Genomic DNA, 24,406 nt, shown 5'->3' with positions numbered 1-24,406 from the left:
GGTAACTGCCTCTGTCTCTGTCATTTGGAGGTACTCGCATCTCGGGGAAAATAGTCCTGAAATGGCTTTCCAGTGGGTCAAAAAACATCTTTATCATGTAACAACTTAAATCGTGAGCATTAGAGCTTTGTATCTTGGCTTTGCATGTAGTCAGATTCACTCATTTCAAGGTTTATTTTGCAGAAACATTTTTGAAACCTTTGATAATGCTTTTGAATGTTAGGGGTAAAACAGAATTAGAACACCAGTTTGCTGGGTGTAGGTGAAAGAAGATGATGTTTGTAACCGTAAGGATGTCAAAATTAAAAGCATCTTTTGTCATTCTGAAGAACTTCTGGCTATAGCTTGACATTTTAAACGTACCATCTTTCTGCAAACTGCAAAGCACTCATCCAGAACCATGAAGCAAATGGAAAAGTCACACTTTGACAGCAGGGAAGCTCTCCTGTGAAGTGGCTGAAGACCAGGTGGTTGATTTATACTTCTACCATTTGTGATGAGTTTAATGGTTTCTATTCTATTGTAACACATTTCTGTTTGTAAATGATTACATCCATAAGGACATCTGTGCTCTTCATTTACAGGTCAGTTACTCTGAACGCCTTGAGAACATTCAAGAGTTTTTCACAGTGCTTCAATGTTCCAGGTTCTGTAAGCAATCCAAGGGAGGACTGTTCTTCACCCTGATGTCTCTGATGGGAAACTGGGGCCCTCACCCCCCCCCCCCTCGTATTCTGAGATCTTTGAACCAGCCATTGATAGAGATCTAGAGGGAAAATGTTTTATTGAGTTAGTTTTACAAATTAAAGAGTCTAGGAGTCATTGTAGGGGAAATGCGAGTTAAAACATGGCATATACAATTGGCAACCAATTTTAATCTTTAGAAAATCATACACTTCCCAACACTGCTTGTGATGTTGTACATTTATTTGATGCAAGAGCGCCATACTAGGGGACGCTGCAACCCACTGTCCTGGTTCTCCGATTGGGCCTCCTGAAATTTCAGCTGACCACCGTGACCCTCCCGTGGGGTTGTGTGCCTTAAAACTGACGTGTAGATCTATTTTGTATATGAGCTCTTGCTGAACCTTTTCCGAGTCCAGTTGTGACTGCTACACAGCTGTGTTTTCGTTTATGGGATCTTTTTCAGGTACTTTGAAGCGTTTGTCTGCTAGTACAGGCTGCTGCTTCTGCACTTTGTTTGGCGTGTCTGAGCTGTGTTTATAAACTATGTGCAGTGCTTCAGATGCAGGCCAGACATAGTTTCTGATTTCAGGATGGATGGAGAAGGCAGGGTTTCTGTATACATGTGGCAATGTGCTTAGTCTGCTAGAGTTTGGGTAAACATTCATTTTAGCTGTCCATGCACAATAGGCAGAAGGGCCTCTCTTATTTTTGGTGTAAGAGGCCCTTCTGCCTATTGTGCATGAATTATTTTTGGCTATGTTGATGAAGTTCTGTGGGTGCATCGGTGCCATCCGCACCTGTAGGACAAGGACGAAGAGCAATGGGGCAGCCCCTTGTCAAAATAGCCAACGTAAAGTGGACAGGAGGAGGCCAAGCATTATCAAAGACAGCTATGATTTCTGCGCATCTCAGCTTATGAAGTGATGACAGGATGATTATGGTAATCCTAAACAAGTAGGAAATCAAAATCTGACAAGCATGCTGGAATTATCCTAAACTTCTGCACTCTTAGATTTGACCTCTACAGCGATTAGTGGAGTGTCTCTTCCTGCAGTATTTTAATTCAGTGTTTTCAACTGAACAATTGAAGAATGAGCTTCATTATAACAGTGGTGGCCACCACTGTTATAATGAAGCTCATTCTTCAATTGTTCAGTTGAATGGATTGAATCAAGCATCCTTATCATGCAAAATATATCATTCGGTTTCTGTATAGATAATTAGACTGGCTGATTCTAATCTAAATCACATTGGGCAATTACATGGACCATAAAATATTTGTCATAGACTTTGATTTTATAGATGACTGCATTAATACAGCTTCTCTTTATTTATTTCTGTTAAATCAGTGATTCCTGGAGTATATGTTATTCCCATCACATTAATATCCAATTCACATTTAAAGATCAAAATATTAAGAAAATAATTCAAAATCGCATTGTTTAATGGAAATTACATGATTTTCTCCTTATATGAGTACATATGTGTATGTTTTAAATGCAATAAAATGTATGTTGGCTGTATAGTTCATACTGAGGTGATCTGTGCTACCACCAATAGCCAGCCTACAGTGTGAAAAAGTTTGGGTACAATGATGTTAAATTAAAATGTTTTTATAATTGCAAGGGTGTTTTTATTTGTTCCATACATCAATGCAAAACATCCCAGGTCTGCCTCGAGGGCTTGTTTATGAGGTCTCTGTTGCAGTTGCATTAATGTGACTTGACTTTGTATCATATTCTACACGTGTTCTAGTTTTGCCCTGTTAGTCAGTCTGGGAGGTTCTGTGCAGTGGGGAGTATTGTGTTCTGCACAGATTCTGATCTTGGGCAGCAGGACGGAGATGTGGACTCATCGCTTGTTGGGTGCGTGGGCAATCCAGGGTCTCGAAGTCCACATCCTCCTGATTGACTTTGAGGTCATCTTTCTGGATCATGTTGAGGAACTGGTCCAGGGATGGTGCTGGGACCTCATCAGAGGCCTTGACCATGGGCTCGAAGTAGTGCAGGATGTAGCAGTAGGCCAACCGCTAGAGCTCAGAGCAGGAGGAAAATTCAGCGAAGTGGCAGATGCTGATGCAGTTGTCTGGGCTCAGCTGTGCCTCCAAGAAGTGGCAGCAGACCTGCATGAGGTCCAGCACCGCAAACTGGTCGACCACTACTAACAGCTCCTGCACATTATTGGGGGTGATGGGTACAGTGTGGGTGTAGGCGTACTGGATGATGAGCTTCGTCATCTCTGGGGATACGTCAGGGATGCTTGTACTCTCCTCTCTGTGGTGTTCCAGCCCTTGCTTGCAAACAGGACTCTGTGGGGGCAAGACAATATCAAACCCTGATCTTACCATATTTGTTTTTCATTAGTTCTGCATGGCAATTTCACTTTATTGAACTCCCACTTGTAATGTAGCCGAATACAGGAAATAAACTATTTCTGGTTTTGTACTGGGTTCAATTCTAGAATCTAGTTCAGGAATTATATAACTTAGTTTTGGGGTCAGCAAATTTGACATACTACCAATGATTGAATTGTTATGCTGTGTGAGAGTTTAAAAGCAAATTAATAATGACCTGCCTGACATCTACATCATTTACAAAAACCGTACACCACACCTCTGTATCTGTATTTAGAGTTCGACATGGGCCTAGTATTTGTCTGTGTTTAAGTGCTGAAAACTTTTATTTTACAGTCAAATTAAGCAAGTGCTTCAGTTACCATGAGTTCAGTTGGAACTCAAACCTTGAAAGAAATAAAAAAAAATGACTGTGGTCATTTGGGTCTGTCTGCCTGGCTAGAAAAATCAGAGCCTTATTAAGCATTAAATTGTTTCACAATGTAAGTATCAAGTTGAACACTAATAACCATATATATTTTAAGTGCTCACTGAAAGGAAAGATGATCTTGTGGGCATTGAATGCAGTGTTGTACACCATTACCACATCAAACAGCTGCCCCTCCAGCCTCAGCCTGTTATATACCATATGGGTTGTGGAACTCATTTTGTCCTCCATGCTGTAACTCTGAACACATGTTGAAGGTTCTCCCATATTGACTGGTTCACTTCTGTGGAATAATTGCTGGGAACCATTTTTTTCTAGTGCTCTCAGAGTTTTAGAACTCCTAGGCTGGGTTAGGATACATAATAATCAGATTAGGTCACAGAAGCCCACTGCATTTCTTTATCCTGCAACCAGGTCTGCACAGACAGCACTGCTATTACTATTATCATCATCATCATCATCATCATTTTCACTTGAGTTGTTATTTTCTAAGAAGAAAGGCATTCAACAAGGATCTGTAATAAGTGACACAGTGTGGTTTAACAGCAGCCGTTTCTTACTAGCAGAAATAAAATTGTGATCCCCTAAAAATGTCCTAGGCTTCACTGATGAACTGATGTTTTTGGGTTGTCGGTCTTAAAAAAAAAAAAAAGGCCCTGGAGAAATGACCAGGTCTTCAGTCTAACTAACATTTCAAAGGCAACAGCCTTCATAAATCAATATTCACATGATGTTTAACCACTGGTTAATTGTGGTTAATTGATGGGCTCTCTGTGAACAGGATTGGAAATAACTGCTTTAAATGATTTAAAACAGTACAGATAAGATTATCATTATCACAGCTCTTCGTCTGAGGTCATCTGAGGACTGAACACTTGAGGTTTACAGGACGAAGACGGCGAAGCAACGAGCAACACTGGATACGGGATAAGAGCAAAGGATGCATTTGGGGATTAACATTTACAGGTCAAAACATGGATGGACCGACGTCGGGCCCACGTTGGCCCAACGCTGCTGTGTTTTCTAGGAGAATTCCACAAAACATACTGTGTAAAAAAAAAAAAAACGATGGAAATATTATGTAGAGACATGCTGCCATCAGGACCCCTCTGATGTGCGCGGTTGACTCGCTTTAGCCAATTATATGGGCCTTCACTTAATTAACATAATTAGGATCACTTGTTCAATTGTGAATATTTAAATACCGAATAAAGCGTCGGGCGCTCGGTGTGTTTATTTAGCTTGCCTTGGTGTCTTCGGGACATTCATTTGAGGCGATATTTCAAGATTTGTTTGCTGAAAAGAAACCGCAGTGAAGAAGCAGATCGCAGCGATGCCTCCCGTCAGACGCGCCGCGCTGCCGTGCCTCCTGCTGTGTCTGTGGGCGTCCCGCACCCAGGTGAGCCGCCGCGTCACGACAGCCACGGCAACCTCTGCACCTTCTTCCCACGTTTACCAGCGGTACACTGCTTCACTGCTCGCTTAACTATACAAGGGGAAAGATGTCACCATCAGTCGTTTCCTAAGTTAGCAGAGCCCTTTACCCAGTGGATTTCCATCCGTAAACTTTCACGGTTTCACCCGGCGGAGCTGGACTGAATGTGAAATGGAATAAAGCTCCGTTCATTCACGAGCTTCTGCGGAGAGCAATGTAGCTGCACGTTATGAGCATTATAGTCTTTGGTTTCAATTTGGTTTCCTAAAACAAAATCTCCTGTGGTTTCCAAGTTGTCAAAAGTTTGGTGTGAGTACCAAACGTGTAGGACTGCGTGTTTATAGGATCCCTAAGGATGATCATGACGAAGCTACAGGTCGCGGTCGTGTCGCGCAGATTTCGGCAGATCTGCGCTGCTCCACCAATGGGATCGCGGGATTCTGCAGATCTGCGCTCCAAGAACACGACTGATCTTGTGTTTGTGTGCAGGGCGCTGTGTGTAACGTTACGGGCGTGTGGATGAGCGCCATGGGCTCCATCCTGAAACTGGCGGTGTCCCCCGACGCCGAGCTCGGCGGGAACTACATGACCTCCGTGGAGACCATGAAAGGGGCGGCGGGCAACCAGCGGCAGAGCAGACTGAGCGGCCTCTTAAACCGCGGCGCCCAGCCCACCTTCGCCTTCTCCGTGGTCTGGGAAGGGGGTCGGTATCTGTTTGTACACGCGTTATATCTTGACTGTATAGCGCCTTTCACAGTCGATGCGCTCCTCAGGAGAACAGTAATTTGTTTAAAGAAATGTTAAAATGCAAATGTAGGCTATAAAAGACTGCGTGGAATTACTAGGTTTATGGCCTCCGTTGTATAGACCACAGTGCTGTGTGAATCCCTGCTCTAGTTGACTGACCAGGATTTCCCAGCTCGGGCTGGCTGTGCTCGCTCACCCCTGGGGCTGCAGGTACTGGGAGCTTGCAGGGTTATTGGTCCTCCCTACTTTGCCACAGGTCTTGGTGTTGGATTAGAAAATTATGTACGTCTTTCTACACTAGTCCAGTACGATTTTAGTGCTGAACCATGCTGATTAACAATGGACCATTCCAAACTGGATGGTCATTCAAAATTCAATGTAATGCAATGATGATTCTCCGTTTGTAAAAGATCTAGATTAGACTCTGCATTTCCCTGCCTTTTTGAACGAGCTGATGGCTCCTCTCTCCAGGCTCCTCCAGCTCTTGGGTGGGCCAGTGCTTGGTGCTGGGAGATGGCAGCCAGGTCCTGAAAACGCTGTGGATGCTGCGCTCAGCTGCCCAGGGTCCTGAAGACGACTGGAAGAGCACCAGGTGATGTACTGCTGGGGGACATGGTGCCCTCTCTCGGCACTGGGGTCTGGGCTGCAAAGGCTGGGTATCGGTACATCTGTGCTGTGGTGGAACAGGGAAGCATTCTTACTTTGCATGTTCTACTTGTTCTGGGGTTTTTGACTGTCATCTCACCCCCCTCCTGCCTTGATACTGGAGAGCTCTGATTTTGTGTTAAGCTTTTGTAGGTTCCTTCAAACACAACAAGCGGTTCAACTAACTCTGTTGGAATGAAAACCAGAGAACGGCAGCTCTCCAGGAGCAGGGTGGGAGTGCCCTGTGGTGAAAGCAGTAGGTCTTCTGTTCTTGCTCTGAAGAACTGTGTATGTTTCAGGATTGGAGAGGACACCTTCTTCCACTTGCCGGCTGAGGAGTAAAGGATGGGGGAGATATCTGCTGTAACTCTGTACTTCATAATAAATTATTCCTCATGGACCTCTTTTATTTTGCGTTTGTGTATAATTCACTTACTCCATGACTGGGTATTCTGGTGGCACCCATCGGGAGTGATTACACTGTGTAACTTTTTTCCTGGGTAGTAAGTGTTATTTCCTAATTGCTAATGCCTCAAAAGTATAGAAAATGGCTATTATTCCCCACAAACTTTGCTTCTGTGACCAGGACAGTGATATTTTGAAATGTACATATTTCCAATGAGAAAACTGGTGAATGCGTGTCTTCATTCACATAGTCAGGAAAAAACAACCTATGAATCAAAACCAACATGAATTTATACTAAAGTAATACAAAAATGACTAAAGATTTAGAAGTGAGTAGTTTTGAGACTTATGATTATTCTGTATTTAGTGTGATTGGAGTCTTCAAATAGTGGTAACTGACTTTGTGTGAGCACAGTGAGTGCTAAACTGCAGTTTGTTGGTTTTTAGACTATCTGAAGTCTTGGCAGGATATTTTGAATTGGTTTTCTACACCCTCAAAGGCTGACCCAACCCTCTGTGGAGAATTCTGTTCTAGGGGTCTTGATGACTGAAATCGGGTAGTTTGAAATCTTGTAGTTTGGTGCATTAGCCAAGTATATCCAGGCTTTGAATACTTAGAGCTCTGCTTTAATAATTGGTCTCTTATTCTCCACTGAAGATGTAGAGGCAGAGACTGGTTGTGGAGTTAACTGGGGTCGAGAGGGACATCAAGACTCCATAATCCAGACTAGAACTTGAAGTGATAATTTACCCTCAAAGTATTCATTTACAGACTCACCCTGTTTCATCTGTTCCCAATTAGTGCAGGAGAGGATAGTCGATCTCGGCCTTTGCATTGTGTGGGATGTTCTGGTACATCCTCAATAAAAGTAGCACAGATCTTGTGTCCACTTATCTGTTTTGCATGTGTGAGCCAAATCTATTAGGAAGGTGGGGGGTGAATTGGATTTATAAAGTGATGGCAGGCTCATGTTTCATCAGTGAGACAGGGATCTGATTGATCCACTGCCCAGAAAGGTCAGTCAGAGCTCATTATCAGTGTACATTGTGTATTCTCTTTAGTGTTGAGATGGAAGTATCTCTTGCAGGTTTGAATGTTTTGCATTGTGAGATACAGATAAAATAGACTGCCAGTCTATTGAAAATGACATGGTCGGTTTTCATTAATTGGAACAAATCTATCCATTTCAATTGGCAGGTTATTTTACCAAAGAAAGGCAGGTTGTAGAGTTGAAGAAATCCAAATGTTCTCCAGCCCAGACTATTTCTTTACTTTACCTCTGAAGGGCATGTGTTGGTGGTGGACATTAGGCTTGTATGTGATAGTCTCTGTGTTGGTGTTTTTCTAGACCATATTGAAATCTAAAACATTCATGTGATTTGAAGAAAATGTATTCACAAAACAAGTGGAACAATGCATCAGCATTTTGTATTGCAGTCTGCTATCTGGGAATGTGAGTGGCCTGAAAAGTTCTGTATTAAGTAAAATATTTTTTTTTGCAAAGCACATAAAAATGATCGTGTATAAAAAGGATGAGTAAAGGGTTTAAAGTGGTTTTATAGGGGGTTACTACTGCACCTTGAATCACTTGGTTCTTGCCCATCTCACCTTTTTGTATGGTAGCTCACCATTTTGTCCAGAATAAAATGTCTGTCCACAACTAAGTGTACCATATAAGACAACATTAAAACTAAAAGCCCTGTTCTTCTAAAGGCCAAAACCTGAACACACAGTCATCCTTTATTTTGGTCAGTACTACAGTAGTGGGTGGTATCGGTCACCTACTAAATAATGCAGACTGTGGATAAAGGCGAGATCACTCGTCACACATGCACAGCCAAGCGCTCCGTCCTGCATAATTAAGAGTCGCTTTGTTCGCTAATTGTCTAAGCACAATTGACTGCTGCGGATCTTGTTCGGCAGTAAAGCGATTCCAGGAAGAGGTTTGGAGAGGCAGCCAAATCCAACGCGCCATTTGGTAGCTGGGGTAGCAGCGCAGAACACATGCTGTCCCAGGAGGCCGTGGCGCTAGGGTGGTATGCCATGCTTCTCAGGGAAGGAGGGTGAGGGAATGGCTGTCTTTGCAGACTTTTTTTGCAGTTGTTTTTCATTATTCTACACTCCCATTTGTAACCTGTGGTCAGCCAATTGCAAACTGCTGTGCGTTCCTCCTGTTGGGTGACGGTATAAACAAAGCATCTAAATGCTGTAACACAATTCTGTTAGAAATTAGGGATTTGGTTAACTTGAGTGCTTTTAAATCTTTTTTTTTAAGTAATTTTCTTAATCTTGCTGTTTTGACTTCTCTCCGAATATATACTTTGTGGGTTGTTTTTACTTGTGAAGCACTTTGAGATGATATTGCTTGTAAATGCACTATATACAAGTTTATTATATCTGTGGAATATGTAATTACAAAAAATCTTGTTTGAGACAATATGAATGGAGTTGAGCACCCATTACAAAACAAGATTTGTTGTATTTATTAATTTGCAGACTATGTTTTGATATTTATTTGGGAATTGCTTTGCTTTTTAATACAGCCTCTCAGTTGTAGTGTTGGTAAATTGGTACTGATCACCAACATTAAAAGGCTTTAATTCAGTTGTTCCCAACCCTGGTCCTGGAGACCCAGTGTCCTGCTAGGTTTAGTTGCGACTGTGATCAATTCCTCAATTCCTTTATTTAACTAATTGGCCTAATCAGAGCTTATTAATAATTTCAAACCATTGTCATGTCAAGTTAAATATTAAAGTATGTAAGGCACTTGTATTAGCTAAAGTTTGTAAGTTAAACCATTTTAATAGTTGAATGAAGCAAACTACAAATACAATGTATTAAATAATTAATTAATTAATAGTGCAGTTAAAACCAACAGGATAGTGGGTCCAGAGGACCAGTAAACCTTGTACTGAAAACTACTCTTCCCTCTACCCAAGTTCGCTCACATTGGCAAAGATGAATCGCTTGTATTTTGCCATGCTGTACAGCTGGTTTTCATACCATGGAATTTGATGCTTAGGAAGTTATGTCTTACTAATTGTTGTGTTTAGCTCTCATTTGTTTCCATTGTTAAATTAATAAAGCTTTTTAATTGCAGAATAAGGTTTTCAGGTTTTCAGCCCTTTTCCCCACCATGTCCTCTGCACTGTTAATGCTGTACTTGAATTCCTATAGACTAGCAGGTGGGTGAATTTACAATAAGGGTCTTATTTGGATATTTATTTTTGTTGGTACTCTTTCCCATGTCTATATCCTAGGAAATTAAGCATGGTGGTTCTATGCATGAGGGGTCAGTTGAGGATTTTTATGTAATATACTACTAAGCACTATCTATACCTGTGTTTCTGGGGACCCCCTGCACTAGATCTGAGGACCTTGGATTAAGAGCTGCGGTGAGACATATGTGTCCATCTGAATTGAGTGCTTGAAGTTACCCTGTGTGCCAGCTACACCGCTGTCGCTGCACTATGGAAGTTTTCTCCATCAGGCAATCAATCAATTAAAACATATATTGCGCCTTACACACAAACCACACAATGCCTCAAAACACTTTACAAGGAGAAACAACAAAACACCATGTGGAACAAAATATTTAGTCAGTCCCTAGCTTAATCTCCCTCTCTCTCTCCCTCTATCCTTTGTTTGTCACCACCCTATTGTCAGTCTTTCCATAGCTCTTCTCACTTTTCAGGGGCCTGTCCACCAGTTGCTGATATGAATGGCTGTGTAGCTGCATGGGCTGTGGAGCACAGTTGAATAATTCACATAATTACCCTGTGTGTGTGGGCCTGCCTGCCTGCCACTCTCCCTCCTTCCAGAGCAGTGTGCTAGGACACCCCGCTGCACAGTGCTGGCCGACAGACACGGTACACCCTAACAGCGCATCCTGCCATGCTGTACACCCACTCGGGAACCCAGGTAAGAGCCCAGCATTGAGATGCCCACTTGTCATTCTTAGGCATGTTTTTAATTGCTGTTTTAGACTGCACTTTGGGGGCTGGTTTTTAAATAGTCTTCATAATTGATTTGTATTTTTAAATGGGAAGAAATATCAGTATGATGACTCAAGGTTCTCTGACCTGGACCTGATTGTTTTTAATCTGTCTATGGTTTCATGGATGTATTTATTTTGAAGGCTTTTTCTTTCTCTCTCTCTTCAGTAGTTAATCACAGGGTATACTCTCCCAAGGGTTTCTAAAGGAGTAATGGTAGTTCCCTATATTTTCCTGTTTCCTATGTCTGGATCTTTCTGATTCGATGCTCAGAATACATGCAGAAAACACATCTAGCAAAGAGATAGATAGTACCTATGTGGCTAGGAAATAAAAAAGCAGGGAGTATAAAGATCCTCTATCTTTTTTGTTGCTTTGTTTATTATTCTATTGGGATCAGAGGGGTCACCAAGGATACCACTCAGACAGCTCAGGCTGATAGATCTGTGACAGACCAGGGGGACTATTACATGCCTACACTCGACAACCTGTCTGTTTCCATTTATATGTACTTTGGCTAATCATAATGATCTCCAAGCAATAATCATCAGTAATAATAATATACAGTTTTATATATATTATTATATAATTGTATATAATTATAAAAGTGTGGAGTAGAAGTTAGGGCTCTGGACTCTGGAGCAGAGTGTCGTGGGTTTAATACTAGGTGGGGGGCTCTGCTGTTGTACCCTTGAACAAGGTACTTTACCTAGATTGCTCCCGTAAAAATCCAGCTGTATACATTTGTTTTTGTATGTAAAAATAATGTTCTATATTGTAACAGTTGTAAGTTGCTCTGGATAAGAAATAAAATAATAATTATATAATAGTAATACACCAATAAAAACATATTTGAGCATGAAAAATAAAGGTGTGATCATAAAGCTATATTGAAATTATAGATTGTATGTAATTCACATAAACTATATATTTTCAATGTGAACTAAATAAATTATTTATTTGATTGTTAGATCCTGACATCTGAGAGACAGAGAGAGAGAGAGGGTGAGAATCATGGCTCCTTCAAAACCCCCCAATCAGCATAACAAGAAAAAGAAAATAAAGGAGTCCTCAGAGCCCAGGGCGGCAGAGAAAAAAGCAGAGGCAGGGAAAGGACTGAAGTCGGAGCACCCAAAAACCGCACACCAGGACAAAGCCAAGAGCCGCGAAGCAAAACCCTCGAGAGACGACAGCGAGGTTGATTGGGAAAGTGACCCTGTGAGAAAGAGGGCCAAGGGCGACCCCCCTCATAACCCTAAATTAGAGAAGATGTCTGCTGTCAGATCAAAACTGACCGCTGAAGTGGATCTCAAGGATGAGCATAAAGTAGCAAAGGATAAGATGGCAAAACAGAAGAAAGATGGGAGGAATGAACCCAGCTGTGAGAGAGAGCAGGAGAAATATGCCAAGGGCCATAGAGGAGCAATAAAGAAACATGAAGCACTGGAGGAGGCAGTGAAGCAGGATATCAGGAAAGGGAAGGCGAGTCCTGTGGTAATCACTGACAAAAGTGCAAAAGGGAGTGGGGACAAGGCTGCCCAGGCGAAAGAGGAGTTTAAATCCAGGGCCAAGGGAGGGAATCGCAAAGTTAAGAAAGGAGGGCGGAAGCAGGAGATAGTGGAGGAATCAGAGGAAGACAGCAGTACTGAGATGGAGGAGGAGGAGGAGGAGGAGGAAGAAGAAGAGGAGGAGGAGGAGGAGGAGGAGGAGAGTGAGGCAGAGAGCTCTGAGGTGAGTGAGGATCCTGGGGAGAGCAATCTCAAGGAAAACAGTGATACAGAAGTTGAACACAGTGAGGAACCTGTTGAGACTGAGGGCAAGGACAGTGAGGAGGATGAGAGGGTGGATACAGTGAGTGAGGAAGAGGCAGAGGAGGAGGAGGAGGAGGAGGAGGAAGAAGAGGAAGAGAAGGTAATGACCAAGAACTACAAACAAGAACCAGAAGAAGAACCCAGCAGTGAGGAAATTATTACCAGTGAGGAGGAAATGTCTGAGTCACCAGAGGAAGACGCCCCATCCAAGGAAGAGAAGGTCACAGGGTCAGAGGAAGTACAAGATAATGGCAAAGCAGGACCTCCCAAACGAATCGGGAAAGCTCTGTTGGTGAAAAAGGACATTCCCCTGAAGGTAACAAGCAAGCTGCTAGGTGGAGTGAAGGTCAAGTCCAAGCCAGTGCAAAAGAAGGAGGCTTCACTGCCTGAGGAGGAGAAATCACCAGTGAAGATGGCTAAGGTAAACGGGATGGTCCTCAAGCAGAAGGCCCACGTCAAAGGCAAACCCCAGATTCTTCAGGTAGCCACTGCAGCACATATCTCAAAAGAGAAACAAGATGTTGGGGAGAAAAAGGATGAGGAGGTGGAAGCTTCTCCTTCCAAAGCTCCACAAGGCTTTCTGTCAAGGCAATCTCGCATGGTCCTGACCTTGAGGACCAAGAAGAGAGAGACAAGGGGTAAAATGGAATCCAAAGAAGAGTCGACACAGTTGCAGACAGACAACCAGGAGGCAGTGCCAGAAGACTGTAGCTCTCCACAAACACAGAGCAAATCACTTAAAGAAGCAGAAAACCAAACTGCCAGCAAAACAGCTGCTGAAGGTAAAGGGGCCCCCGGTCGCCCTCAAAACATTGGCCTGGTTCTGGGGAGGGTGAAGATGGCTTCAGTGCGGTACCGGAAGAAGCGCAGTAAGGCTGAGGATACTGTTGCGATGCACGCAGAGCCAGCCCCCATGCAGGGTGAGCACCTCATGGCCCAGAGAAAAGGGATGACCACTTTACGCCGTGTGTCTGTCTGGCTCCATCGAAAGATCCTCAAAAGCTTCAATTTACGAGCCAAAGTGGCTACCCTGACTCGGGTGATTGGCATCTCAGGCTGGCTCTCCAGAAGGGCGAAGAAGAATGAGGTGAAGAAGAATGACGGTGGCGGCACCGACAGCAAGCAGAGAAGATTCCAAAGAAGAATGTCTCTCCGCATTGCAAGTGCCGCAAGTCTGGCTAGCAGGAGATCCCAGCTGCAGTCTCCCACAGCAAAGCACGGAGTTGAGGCTGCCGAGACCACAAAGCCAAGCAGTCATCCAAAGAATGGAGATCTGGTAGAAGATCTGGGGGACTCCTCAGATTCCCCTGCTGATGAACCCAGCTCCCCGCAGCCTGCCTCCGAGAGCCCCAGCGAGCTGGAGGAGAAAGTCATTGCTGGGGATGCCAAGTATGCCATCGTCTTCCCCAGGGTCCACAAGATAGTCAAGTCCAAAGGCACATTGCCCACCTCCAGCACTGCCGAGCAGCCCCCATGCAAACCCCCAAAGCCTGGGGCGCGCCTGGTGCTTCCGGTTCAACCAGACCTCAACTTCCTCAAGTCATTCAAGAAGAGCTACATTTTGGGGGAGCCAGTAGGGCATGTGGAGAGATCCTCTGAGAGGGATAGGGCATGGGAGGGAGGTGTAGGATTGGGAGGGGCAAGAGGAGAAGCCAAAGGAGGCTATGAGGAGAAAGAGGAAAGGAGCTCCTCTTGCGCAGACAAACTTGTCCCTTCACAGTTCAGAGTGGCCAAGCTGATGTCTTCCAAGCCAGGCTCTATGGCTGAGGGATGTCTAGATAAGGGCCAACTGATGCGGGATGACGAGAAGAAGATGAATGGGTACTGCAAAGATTATATGGAAGAGGAGGTCCTGCTGTCCTCATACTACGAGGAGGAGGCGGACCGGGAGGTGGCTCAGCTGATGGGCGATGGGGTGTTTCAGGCCCCGACGGACGTGCATTGGGCGCACAGCCGCTCACAGCACTCTGACTCCCTGGACTGGCTGCGGTCTGAGACCCTGCTGCCGCACCCCACTGTGGAAAATCTCAGTAAGTGGACTGTGTACAAGGAGGCTGAGCCGCCCCAACCCACAGCATCCAGGGGAGCCTGGGAGTCTGAGGATGTGTCTGAGAGTCTTCTGGAGAGCAGGCTCTCCAACACCCAGGTATGTCTGCACCAATACTCTTCCTCTTAGGAGGAAGTACAATGCGGAAGTACTTTGATGCATTTGTAGTTCTTGTCCTGTCATCTCAAAATCATATTTTTCAGCTGTGTATAAACTATTTTGCTTATGGTCACAGATTAAGGAAAAACTAAAAAATGTTTTATTTATTTCCTTAAATTATTAAATTGTCTCCTTAATTATGGAACTGAATATCGGTTGAAACGCAGTCATTTTTCTTCTACTAGATGTATTGATCTGACCTTGGATTAGATACAAAAGAAAACATGAATGAACATGGTTAAAAAGAAATGGTGGTAACAGCAGTTAAAGGGACTCACCTTTTCCAGCTTGTGTTGAAATGGCTCTCTCCACTTCAGAGCTTCCAGTCTGACTTTGCCTAATGTGTTATTAACACATTGTTAGCCTGGCCAAATCTGGGTGTAGAAAATAATTGGGTTGGACTGGAGGTGTGGCCCTGTGCTGATCTGTGGTCTCCATGTCCCCTGTGCAGATTCCTGGTAGTGCCCAGTTTCTGGGGGTGGAGGATGTGGAGGACCTGGCTCACCTGGAGTGAGTGCTGCATGCCTGGGGGCTCTTGAGTTCTCTATGGACACCTGCATTATAAACCTTGAACACTCCCATCCCCATAACTCAGTAGCATATATTTTATTGCAAAGGGTATATGTCTATGTTCAGCAGTGCAGCAGTGGTTAACACCAACCTGGGTTTGCAGTGCTCCATTCTGTCAGCTTTGAAAGCTGTCTTCAATCAGCAGCAAGATCGTGTTCAGTTTTGCTGACGTTTCATGTATGGTATTGTGAACTTGCCTGGAATGAAAATAGGAATACTGTATAGTTCTCTAGTATGGAAACGTATTGCTGCCACACAAATAATTTTTTATTTTTTATTTTATTTTTTGTATTTTGGGGGCATATTGCTGCCAGGGATTTTTTTTTTGGCCGTCTTGTTGCCACGAAAGGTAGTCCAAGATCATTTGTAGTTATTTTTTTTTATAATCTCGCGATTTGACAACTGGATAGGAAAGATAGAAACTTAATGACCTAACATACATTGTAACACGACTCCTTCAGGATCCAGTATGTGAAGGCGGCGTCTGGTGGCTTGAGTTTGCACGATGCTCTGTTGACTGCATTTAAGGTGCATCATTTTATACCATGTAGCTTCCGTGTTTTCTGCCATCACAAACAATGCTACTTAAGTAAAGCGGACATGTTTTTCTATTAAAACCCTTCTGAATGTTCTCATAGTGAGCACAGTTCCGTTTATGTGACTCAAACATTATAATATATGTTTATGCTTAAGACCAAGGTTAAAGCAAAAGTGGACAATGTCTGACACACTTGCAATTCCTGTTTATCTAGTGAAACGGGGCTCATATGCAGTAGCTGACGGGCCATCTGGAGCACTGGGATGTTACTAGTTTACATTTTAAACGTAAACAAATTGATAACGTTTATTTTCACTTTATTCTGAAGTCTAATTGGGCGGATCCGCCCAAAATTGGGGCATCTATTACTAAGTATTAATTCATAGCGAAACGGTTTGTGATCGTCATGGTTTTTAGTTGCGTAGCTGAGATTCGGCTGAAAAGAACCGCCTGCGTTTTGTTCGCATCGCGCACTTCCTGGCGTTTGCATTTCAGTGCGCAGATGCAGAACATGGGCTGGTGTTGACCAATGGAAACGACGTTACTGTGGGCGTCGGCCATTGAGTGTGATGTTTGTTACCCAATCACGAACCGCGACCCTACGAATATCCAGCCAATCCAAAGACCCTCCACCTGCTCTGGAACTCAGCTGATAAGGCAGCGGGTGTATAAGACACATTTAGTATAAACAAATGTATGACACATTTATTAATTAAATGCATGATGATTCAGTCTGAGTATAAGAGATTGTTTCCACTATGTTGCTATATTTATAATCTGTCGCTAAAACAACTGCATTACAACTAACTTCTTGTGTTAAGGTACTTTTCTCCCGCCCCATCCATGCTATACAAACAGTTTTATTAGTATTATTATTATTCATTCATTCATTTGATCAAATGGAGCGGCTGCTGCTGTTCTAGCTATTATACCAGTTCTATTTTAATCTCGGCTTCAGATAAAGATGGGATGTTGGCAGTTCAATATGAGTTGTGTATAACGCAGCAGTTCAGTGAGTGGTGTGGCGCTGTGACAGCCCGTCCCTGCTCATATGGTATATGAGTACGTTACAAGTGACTTAACCACTCATCAGAAAAGTCAGTACAGTGTCAAGTCATGTTGTGGAAGCAGGTTTTCCGTGTAGCGGGTTTAATACACTTGCTATTAGCAGGTTGTCTGGTACGCGTTTCTAATTTGTATATTTTGTGGCAGCATTTTGTTTTTGTTTCATGACAAGACAACACAACACAATGACACATATCAGGCTTTTCACTAAAGAGACGCATTTGTAGAACGATTCGCAGGACCAATATACACTCACCTAAAGGATTATTAGGAACACCTGTTCAATTTCTCATTAATGCAATTATCTAACCAACCAATCACATGGCAGTTGCTTCAATGCATTTAGGGCTGTGGTCCTGGTCAAGACAATCTCCTGAACTCCAAACTGAATGTCTGAATGGGAAAGAAAGGTGATTTAAGCAATTCTGAGCGTGGCATGGTTGTTGGTGCCAGACGGGCCGGTCTGAGTATTTCACAATCTGCTCAGTTACTGGGATTTTCACGCACAACCATTTCTAGGGTTTACAAAGAATGGTGTGAAAAGGGAAAAACATCCAGTATGCGGCAGTCCTGTGGGTGAAAATGCCTTGTTGATGCTAGAGGTCAGAGGAGAATGGGCCGACTGATTCAAGCTGATAGAAGAGCAACTTTGACTGAAATAACCACTCGTTACAACCGAGGTATGCAGCAAAGCATTTGTGAAGCCACAACACGTACAACCTTGAGGCGGATGGGCTACAACAGCAGAAGACCCCACCGGGTACCACTCATCTCCACTACAAATAGGAAAAAGAGGCTACAATTTGCACAAGCTCACCAAAATTGGACAGTTGAAGACTGGAAAAATGTTGCCTGGTCTGATGAGTCTGGATTTCTGTTGAGACATTCAGATGGTAGAGTCAGAATTTGGCGTAAACAGAATGAGAACATGGATCCATCATGCCTTGTTACCACTGTGCACGTTTTAAGGTAACGGTGTGGGACAGGATTAGAGCCTGACCGACACAGCTTTTTTGGGTCCGATCGATACCGATATATGTGCCGATAATTACTCTTTTTTTTTTTTTTTTTTGTTAGCATGCAAAACAGACATTTTCTAGCGTGGATCCCTCAGATCTTTCCGTGTCAGAGAAAAATTGTCAAATATGCACTGAAGGCGGGACTTTTACATTTTTAGATTTTACATAAAAACATGAATTTTCATAAAAAATAACAACCACAAATAATTTATTTTTATTGTAAAAATAAATTAGAATAAGGGAGACTGAAGGAAAAATATGCATGTTCTACGCGTTAGAACAAAGACCAAGGTATATGAATAATTTGACACACAAATAGAAAAATTTGCATGTTCTGTACATTAGATCAAATAATAAGTGTTAAGTGCTGGTCTAGATTATATTTGCATTTTACACTCATCAAGTCCTGCTCAGTGCTCAGCACTGCCAACCACACAGGGGCAGGTTATAGTGCAGGCAGCCCAGCACAGCTGCATTTGTTTTTAAGAAATATATTTAAAAATGCCCTCGAAATTGTAAGTTACTTAATACGTATGTTAAATGTATTGCAATACAAATCATAGCCAAACACGATGTAAGATTTGAAATAGTTGTATAAATATAATGTATATTTTCAGTTTTATCCAACATGAAATGCATTTTTCACTCATTTTCTTTAGATTGTTCTGATATGAGCTTGCTTGTCATTTGGAGACAGTTTTTGTTTGCTGATAGTGATACCCAGTCAACATCTTCAGCACACATTTACGCTTTTCAAAATTCACAACAGCAATTAAAATAAAATAAACAGTCGATTTAATTAACTTCTCATTAAAAATAGGGTAATCCTCAGTCATGACACATATCAAAAATCAAATCCATGGATACTCAAATACAGCACAGCTTTCAAAAACACTTTCTATTGGTTTTGTGTTTTTTAGTAAAACACGTTTTAATTGGTTTATGAGGCTGTGTTTCTCAGGTAGGCAGTGCGTTTCACGGCGCCGCTGCGCAGGAGGGTCATTGGGGAGTCGGAGGCTTCCAGCGCAAACTCAGGCACATAACTAGGTTAAATTATTATAATAATGACTGTAAAACCAAAGAAACAGGCATTCATTTATTGTCTGAAGTCTGACGAAGGTTTTTATGATAATTTGAAAAAAAACATTTAGTCAGTAGTTTGATAAAATAAAATATATCGGTGGAATATTTGCCGATAGATATTTCTGAAGACAAATATCGTCCGATAATAACGGTGCTCCGATATATCTGTCGGGCCCTAGACAGAATGCAAGTTGGGCTTTGTTACTCTTATAGATTTAATATTAAAAAATGACAAATTGACACTTTACTGGATATGGTGCTGACTGTCCCTTCTTTTTCTCCTCCAGAGAAGTCTCTGAGAGCTCCGTTCTCCTGAACCTGAAGAAGAGATTCCATGGAGACACCATTTATGTGCGTCACTGCTGTGTTTCACTGTGATTTGTTTTGTCAGCAATGTTGTTGAATTTAGGCATCGCACAAGCATTACAATGGTGATTGTTTGTGGCCCCCAGACCTACATTGGGAACATGCTGCTGTCTGTGAATCCCTATAAGCCACTCAATATTTATTTAGAGGAGACAAGCCAGCTGTACAGGGGCAGGGAACTACAGGAGAACCCGCCGTGAGTACACTACTGTGCCCTTCGAGTCCATATGTACAATTACTGAGTCCTAGTCCTCTTGTTCGTTTTCATATCCCTTGTAACTTTGACATAATTTCCCCTTCTGTGAATGATGGATCATTATTCTGTAGTAATGCACTTTGTCTACTTTAACACAAAGATTGGGTGGGAAATGCAAGACACTATATTAGTTACAATTAATGGAAAGTATACACAGTACCAGATTTGAAGGAGACCTGTGGGAATCCCCTTTTTAATATTCAACCTCTGTAGCTGTGTAGTGTAGTGGGTGATCTGAGATGTGTGTGTCTGTTTTCTCTGCAGCCATGTGTTTGCCATTGCTGACACTGCCTACTGCCAGTCCCAGAACTCAGCCCAGGAGCAGTGTATTGTCATCGGGTAGGCCTGAGAGCACTGGGAGGGTGGGAGTGGCTGTCTTTTCTCTATGGCTTCCTCCTCAGGGGACACTATAATGCACAGTGAGAGGGAAAGTTCTGATCAGGAAAGCTTGTTGATCTTCAACAGCAGGGGTTTTCAACCTTTTTACCAACTGTACCCCTTTTGTCTCACGGTTTCAGTTCAAGTACCACCCCCCCAAAAATAAAAATGTATTCCTGAAAAACCAAAAAGTACTTTACATTAAAACTTGGGTCTGATGCATCTTGCATTGCTCTTCAATCCATAGTACAATGTTAGAAAGGCACACTCATCTCATCCTTTACATCGAATTTTGCTCTGTACTTTGTTTTAATAACAGCCAATGCAGAAAATCCAGACTTGCATAAATATGTAGTTGCAAATGGTTGCAAAAAGCTCTGGATATTAATTTGAGATATCCAACCAAAATCGTGAGATGTATCCATTTCAGTGAAATACAAATTAAACTGAGCAACAAGCCCAGATACATGGTTACAGGTTATGTCTGAGATATCGGCCACTTTTGATGTGCCATCATAAAAGTCAGTTAGCCAGGGGAACATCGTTGTTATTCCCAATCTCACTCATTCATTCCACCGTTCTGCTTTTGTTGAGAATCCTTTGATTTTGTCAGATAGATCCATTACATTAGTGTCTAGTGGCATGCTTGTGTTATGTCTATTTAGTTCATCAAATATATATGCCAAGTAGGCGAGTTTGGCAATCCATTTGGTATAATAATAATAATAATAATAATCAACAAATGACAAATTCTGTTCCAACAAAAGCTGAGTTAGCTCAGCTCGCAAGTCAAACACTCTTCTCAGTACAGATCCATGGGAAAGCCAGCAAACTTCAGAATGTAGAAGAAGGCCCTGGTAGTCTGCGCCCATTTCATTGCACAGAGCATCAAATATGCGTGAATTCAGGGGTCTGGCCTTAATTAAATTCACAATTTTTACAACCGAGAACAAAACATTGTTCAAGTCAGGGCTCAGTTTTTTCGATGCCAATGCTTCTCTGTGTAAAATGCAATGTGTTGATACAACGTTTGGTGCTACCTGTGTTAGTCTCGATGAAACCACTTTTACTGCCAGTCATAGCCCTTGCCCCGTCCGTGCATACACCAATACAGTTGTGCCATGACAGCCCCTTTAGTCGTTACATACTGGTTTAGTATTTCAAAAATGTCCGCTCCTGTTGTTCGAGTTGGCAGTGCCTAGCCAGTCTCCAGACCTTAATCCCATAGAAAGTCTGTGGAGGGAGCTGAAGGTTCGAGTTGCCAAACGTCAGCCTCGAAACCTTAATGACTTGGAGAGGATCTGCAAAGAGGAGTGGGACAGAATCCCTCCTGAGATGTGTGCAAACCTGGTGGCCAACTACAAGAAACGTCTGACCTCTGTGATTGCCAACAAGGGTTTTGCCACCGAGTACTAAGTCGAAGGGGTCAAATACTTATTTCCCTCATTAACATGCAAATCAATGTATAACATTTTTGAAATGCGTTTTTCTGGATTTTTTTGTTGTTATTCTGTCTCTCACTGTTAATTCACTAAATTAACTTTCTTTGTCAGTGGGCAAACATACAAAATCAGCAGGGGATCAAATACTTTTTTCCCTCACTGTATGTACCCCCGGTTGAAGACCTCTGTTCTACACGAATCACGTCTTCACTCTGGGAGTCGTGTAATCTGTCTGTGGAGAACCATAGACCTAGGTTTAGGGGGGGTGGAGCAGATCAATTTGTCTCCCTCAGTCATAACCCCCATCCCACTCTTTGCAAGATGCGATTGTCCATAGATGTTTTGAACAATCCTCCCTGTCCCTCCCTCCTTAACCCCCCCCTTATTTTATGTTCTGCAGCCTTTTGTCCAAACTGAACTTATCATGCAGCTAAGGACTTTTAAAATACTGTTTTAGCTCCATATTTGCCAGTACAGAATTTACCAAACCAAAGTTTGTTTACAATCGTGCAATTTCTAGTGCCAGGTACAGGCCATCTAACTGTCTGTCTATATATTTATTGAATGTGAAGTATAATGCCTGCTCCTGTATGAAGTGCAATATAAAGCCCAGTGTTCAGCTGATCCCAGGTCTCTCCCTCTCCATAGTGGTCAGAGTGGCTCTGGGAAGACGGAAGCGGCCAAGCTGATAGTGCAGTACCTGAGCACAGTGTACCAGGCCAGCACTGAATCTCTGCGGCAGGTCAGTCTCCTCTCCTCACTGCTCAACACAATGCAGGGAAACAGTGGTTACTGCTGGGATGTGCAGCCCTGGGCCTGGAGAACCACAGGAGCTTCTGGTTTCCGGGCCATTTCCATTGATCATATAAAACTGCCATTTTCACCTGCAGGAGTGCTTGATGGCCGGGAGGATCAAGGGGAAGCCCTGTTAAAGAGCAGGGCTGGTCAAGTTTGGGCCTGGAGAGCCACACAGCCTTCTGGGTTTTGTTTCTTCCAAACTGTGAAATACTAAATGGATTTAATTATTGCGTTTTAATAAAACAAAATGTTTTCAAGGTATTTGGTAGTTCTAGAGAAACCTGTATAATCTGCAGGTTTGAGGCGCTCCAGGAGCAAGGCTGGCCCAACCCTGCACTAGGATGAGAGATCAATGATCATGAAAAGATCTGAGCTGAAGAGGAAGGAACAGTCTTTTTAAAATTAGTTTTGTCATTGCGGAATTCTGTGATTGCTAATATTGGCTTTATAACGGACTTTACCTGGCATGTGAGAGCATCAGAAGTAATGCAGATTCCACTTCCTGAAGTTTCACTCTGGCCTCATTTGACCTCCTGTCAAGCTCCAAACCCTAAAACCTGGCATGTTATCTCTTTTCAGCCACAAAAGTACAATCCACAGGTATTAAATAGCAAGTCGGCAGTTTTAGTTCATCAATTATCCATGCTTACAAATATTTGCAGACTTCTGCTTTAAAGTGATGCCATTTTGCGGCTGATCTGATATCTGAGCAAGGCTGCTGGTGGCCAGTACTGGATACCTTGATTCTTCCAGATTGATTGCTCTGGATTTCCCTCATGGCTCTGTTCCCTCTTCAGCCGACAGAGGTGCTGCCCATCCTGGAGAGCTTTGGCAACGCCCAGACTATCCTGAACAACAACTCCAGCCGGTTTGGGAAGTACCTGCACATGCACATCCGCCAGTGAGTGACAGACCTTTCCGTGGCTTTTCCCCATAACTCTTCCTGCCTTGGCAACCTGTCTTTGACTGGCTTAATTCATCCTTGTTCCTGAGGTAAAATGTAAGCCGAAACATCCACTAAGCAGAGTTGGCAATCTCCATTCCTTTAGTAATGCATTCCCACACAAACACTCTTTTGCTTTAAGGCAGTGAACGTGGTTTTGTTTTTTGGAATGAACTGTAGTTATATTGGAAAGAAAAGAAAGCGTAGAAGAAAATGGTTAAAAAGTAACTGGTTAAAAAAAACGCTGCAGTCAATTGAGATCTTAATGAAAAAGATGAAGCCTTTTGTCAAAAGCTGTTGTCATAACAGCTGTTAAAGGGGTTTATTTAGAATCAAACTCTATGCTTCTGTTTTAAAGCTGCATTCTGCAAAAGTCCTACTACAGTGAGGGGAAAAAAGTATTTGATCCCCTGCTGATTTTGTATGTTTGCCCACTGACAAAGAAATGATCAGTCTATAATTTTAATGGTAGGTGTATTTTAACAGTGAGAGACAGAATAACAACAAAAAAATCCAGAAAAATGCATTTCAAAAAAGTTATACATTGATTTGCATGTTAATGAGGGAAATAAGTATTTGACCCCTTCGACTTAGTACTCGGTGGCAAAACCCTTGTTGGCAATCACAGAGGTCAGACGTTTCTTGTAGTTGGCCACCAGGTTTGCACACATCTCAGGAGGGATTTTGTCCCACTCCTCTTTGCAGATCCTCTCCAAGTCATTAAGGTTTCGAGGCTGACGTTTGGCAACTCGAACCTTCAGCTCCCTCCACAGATTTTCTATGGGATTAAGGTCTGGAGACTGGCCAGGTCACTCCAGGACCTTAATGTGCTTCTTCTTGAGCCACTCCTTTGTTGCCTTGGCTGTGTGTTTTGGGTCATTGTCATGCTGGAATACAATTCCAAGACCCAAACTTCAGACGGGCCTGTACATGTGCTTTCTTGAGCATGGGGACCTTGCGGGCGCTGCAGGATTTCAGTCCTTCACGGCGTAGTGTGTTACCAATTGTTTTCTTGGTGACTATGGTCCCAGCTGCCTTGAGACTGAGGGAGACTGACAGTTATGTTGTGTTTCTTCCATTTGCGAATAATCGCACCAACTGTTGTCACCTTCTCACCAAGCTGGTTGGCGATGGTCTTGTAGCCCATTCCAGCCTTGTGTAGGTGTACAATCTTGTCCCTGACATCCTTGGACAGCTCTTTGGTCTTGGCCATGGTGGAGAGTTTGGAATCTGATT

At 42.9% G+C, this 24,406-nt stretch overlaps 2 protein-coding genes across 2 annotated transcripts in view; both read left to right on the top strand.

Annotated features, from left to right (window-relative positions):
- The first annotated feature begins 4,693 nt into the window (after positions 1-4,693).
- Positions 4,694-6,703, top strand: LOC136750581 (avidin-related protein 1). Its single transcript, XM_066705718.1, has 4 exons — positions 4,694-4,866; positions 5,392-5,605; positions 6,121-6,241; positions 6,594-6,703. Exons 1-4 carry the CDS (start codon positions 4,801-4,803, stop codon positions 6,634-6,636), a joined length of 444 nt encoding a protein of 147 aa, XP_066561815.1. The 5' UTR covers positions 4,694-4,800; the 3' UTR covers positions 6,637-6,703.
- Positions 6,704-13,398: 6,695 nt separating this feature from the next.
- Positions 13,399-24,406, top strand: part of myo15b (myosin XVB) — a 65,680-nt gene continuing 54,672 nt past the window's right edge. The window contains exons 1-7 of the mRNA XM_066702966.1: positions 13,399-14,652; positions 15,164-15,222; positions 19,275-19,338; positions 19,440-19,549; positions 19,874-19,948; positions 22,078-22,171; positions 23,025-23,128. Of these exons, the coding sequence (XP_066559063.1) occupies positions 13,399-14,652; positions 15,164-15,222; positions 19,275-19,338; positions 19,440-19,549; positions 19,874-19,948; positions 22,078-22,171; positions 23,025-23,128 (1,760 nt within the window). The remainder of the gene's footprint in view (positions 14,653-15,163; positions 15,223-19,274; positions 19,339-19,439; positions 19,550-19,873; positions 19,949-22,077; positions 22,172-23,024; positions 23,129-24,406) is intronic.

The sequence above is a fragment of the Amia ocellicauda genome, chromosome 5 (assembly GCF_036373705.1).
Source record: "Amia ocellicauda isolate fAmiCal2 chromosome 5, fAmiCal2.hap1, whole genome shotgun sequence".
NCBI classification, from domain to species: Eukaryota; Metazoa; Chordata; class Actinopteri; order Amiiformes; family Amiidae; genus Amia; species Amia ocellicauda.
This window is presented reverse-complemented; position numbering and strand designations above follow the sequence as displayed.

Coding starts and splice junctions, on each gene's coding strand:
- LOC136750581 (XM_066705718.1), top strand. CDS start 4,801: ATGCCTCCCGTCAGACGCGCCGCGCTGCCGTGCCTCCTGCTGTGTCTG. Junction 5,606..6,120: donor CTCCGTGGTCTGGGAAGGGG/GTCGGTATCTGT, acceptor TCCTCTCTCCAG/GCTCCTCCAGCTCTTGGGTG. Junction 6,242..6,593: donor GACGACTGGAAGAGCACCAG/GTGATGTACTGC, acceptor TGTATGTTTCAG/GATTGGAGAGGACACCTTCT.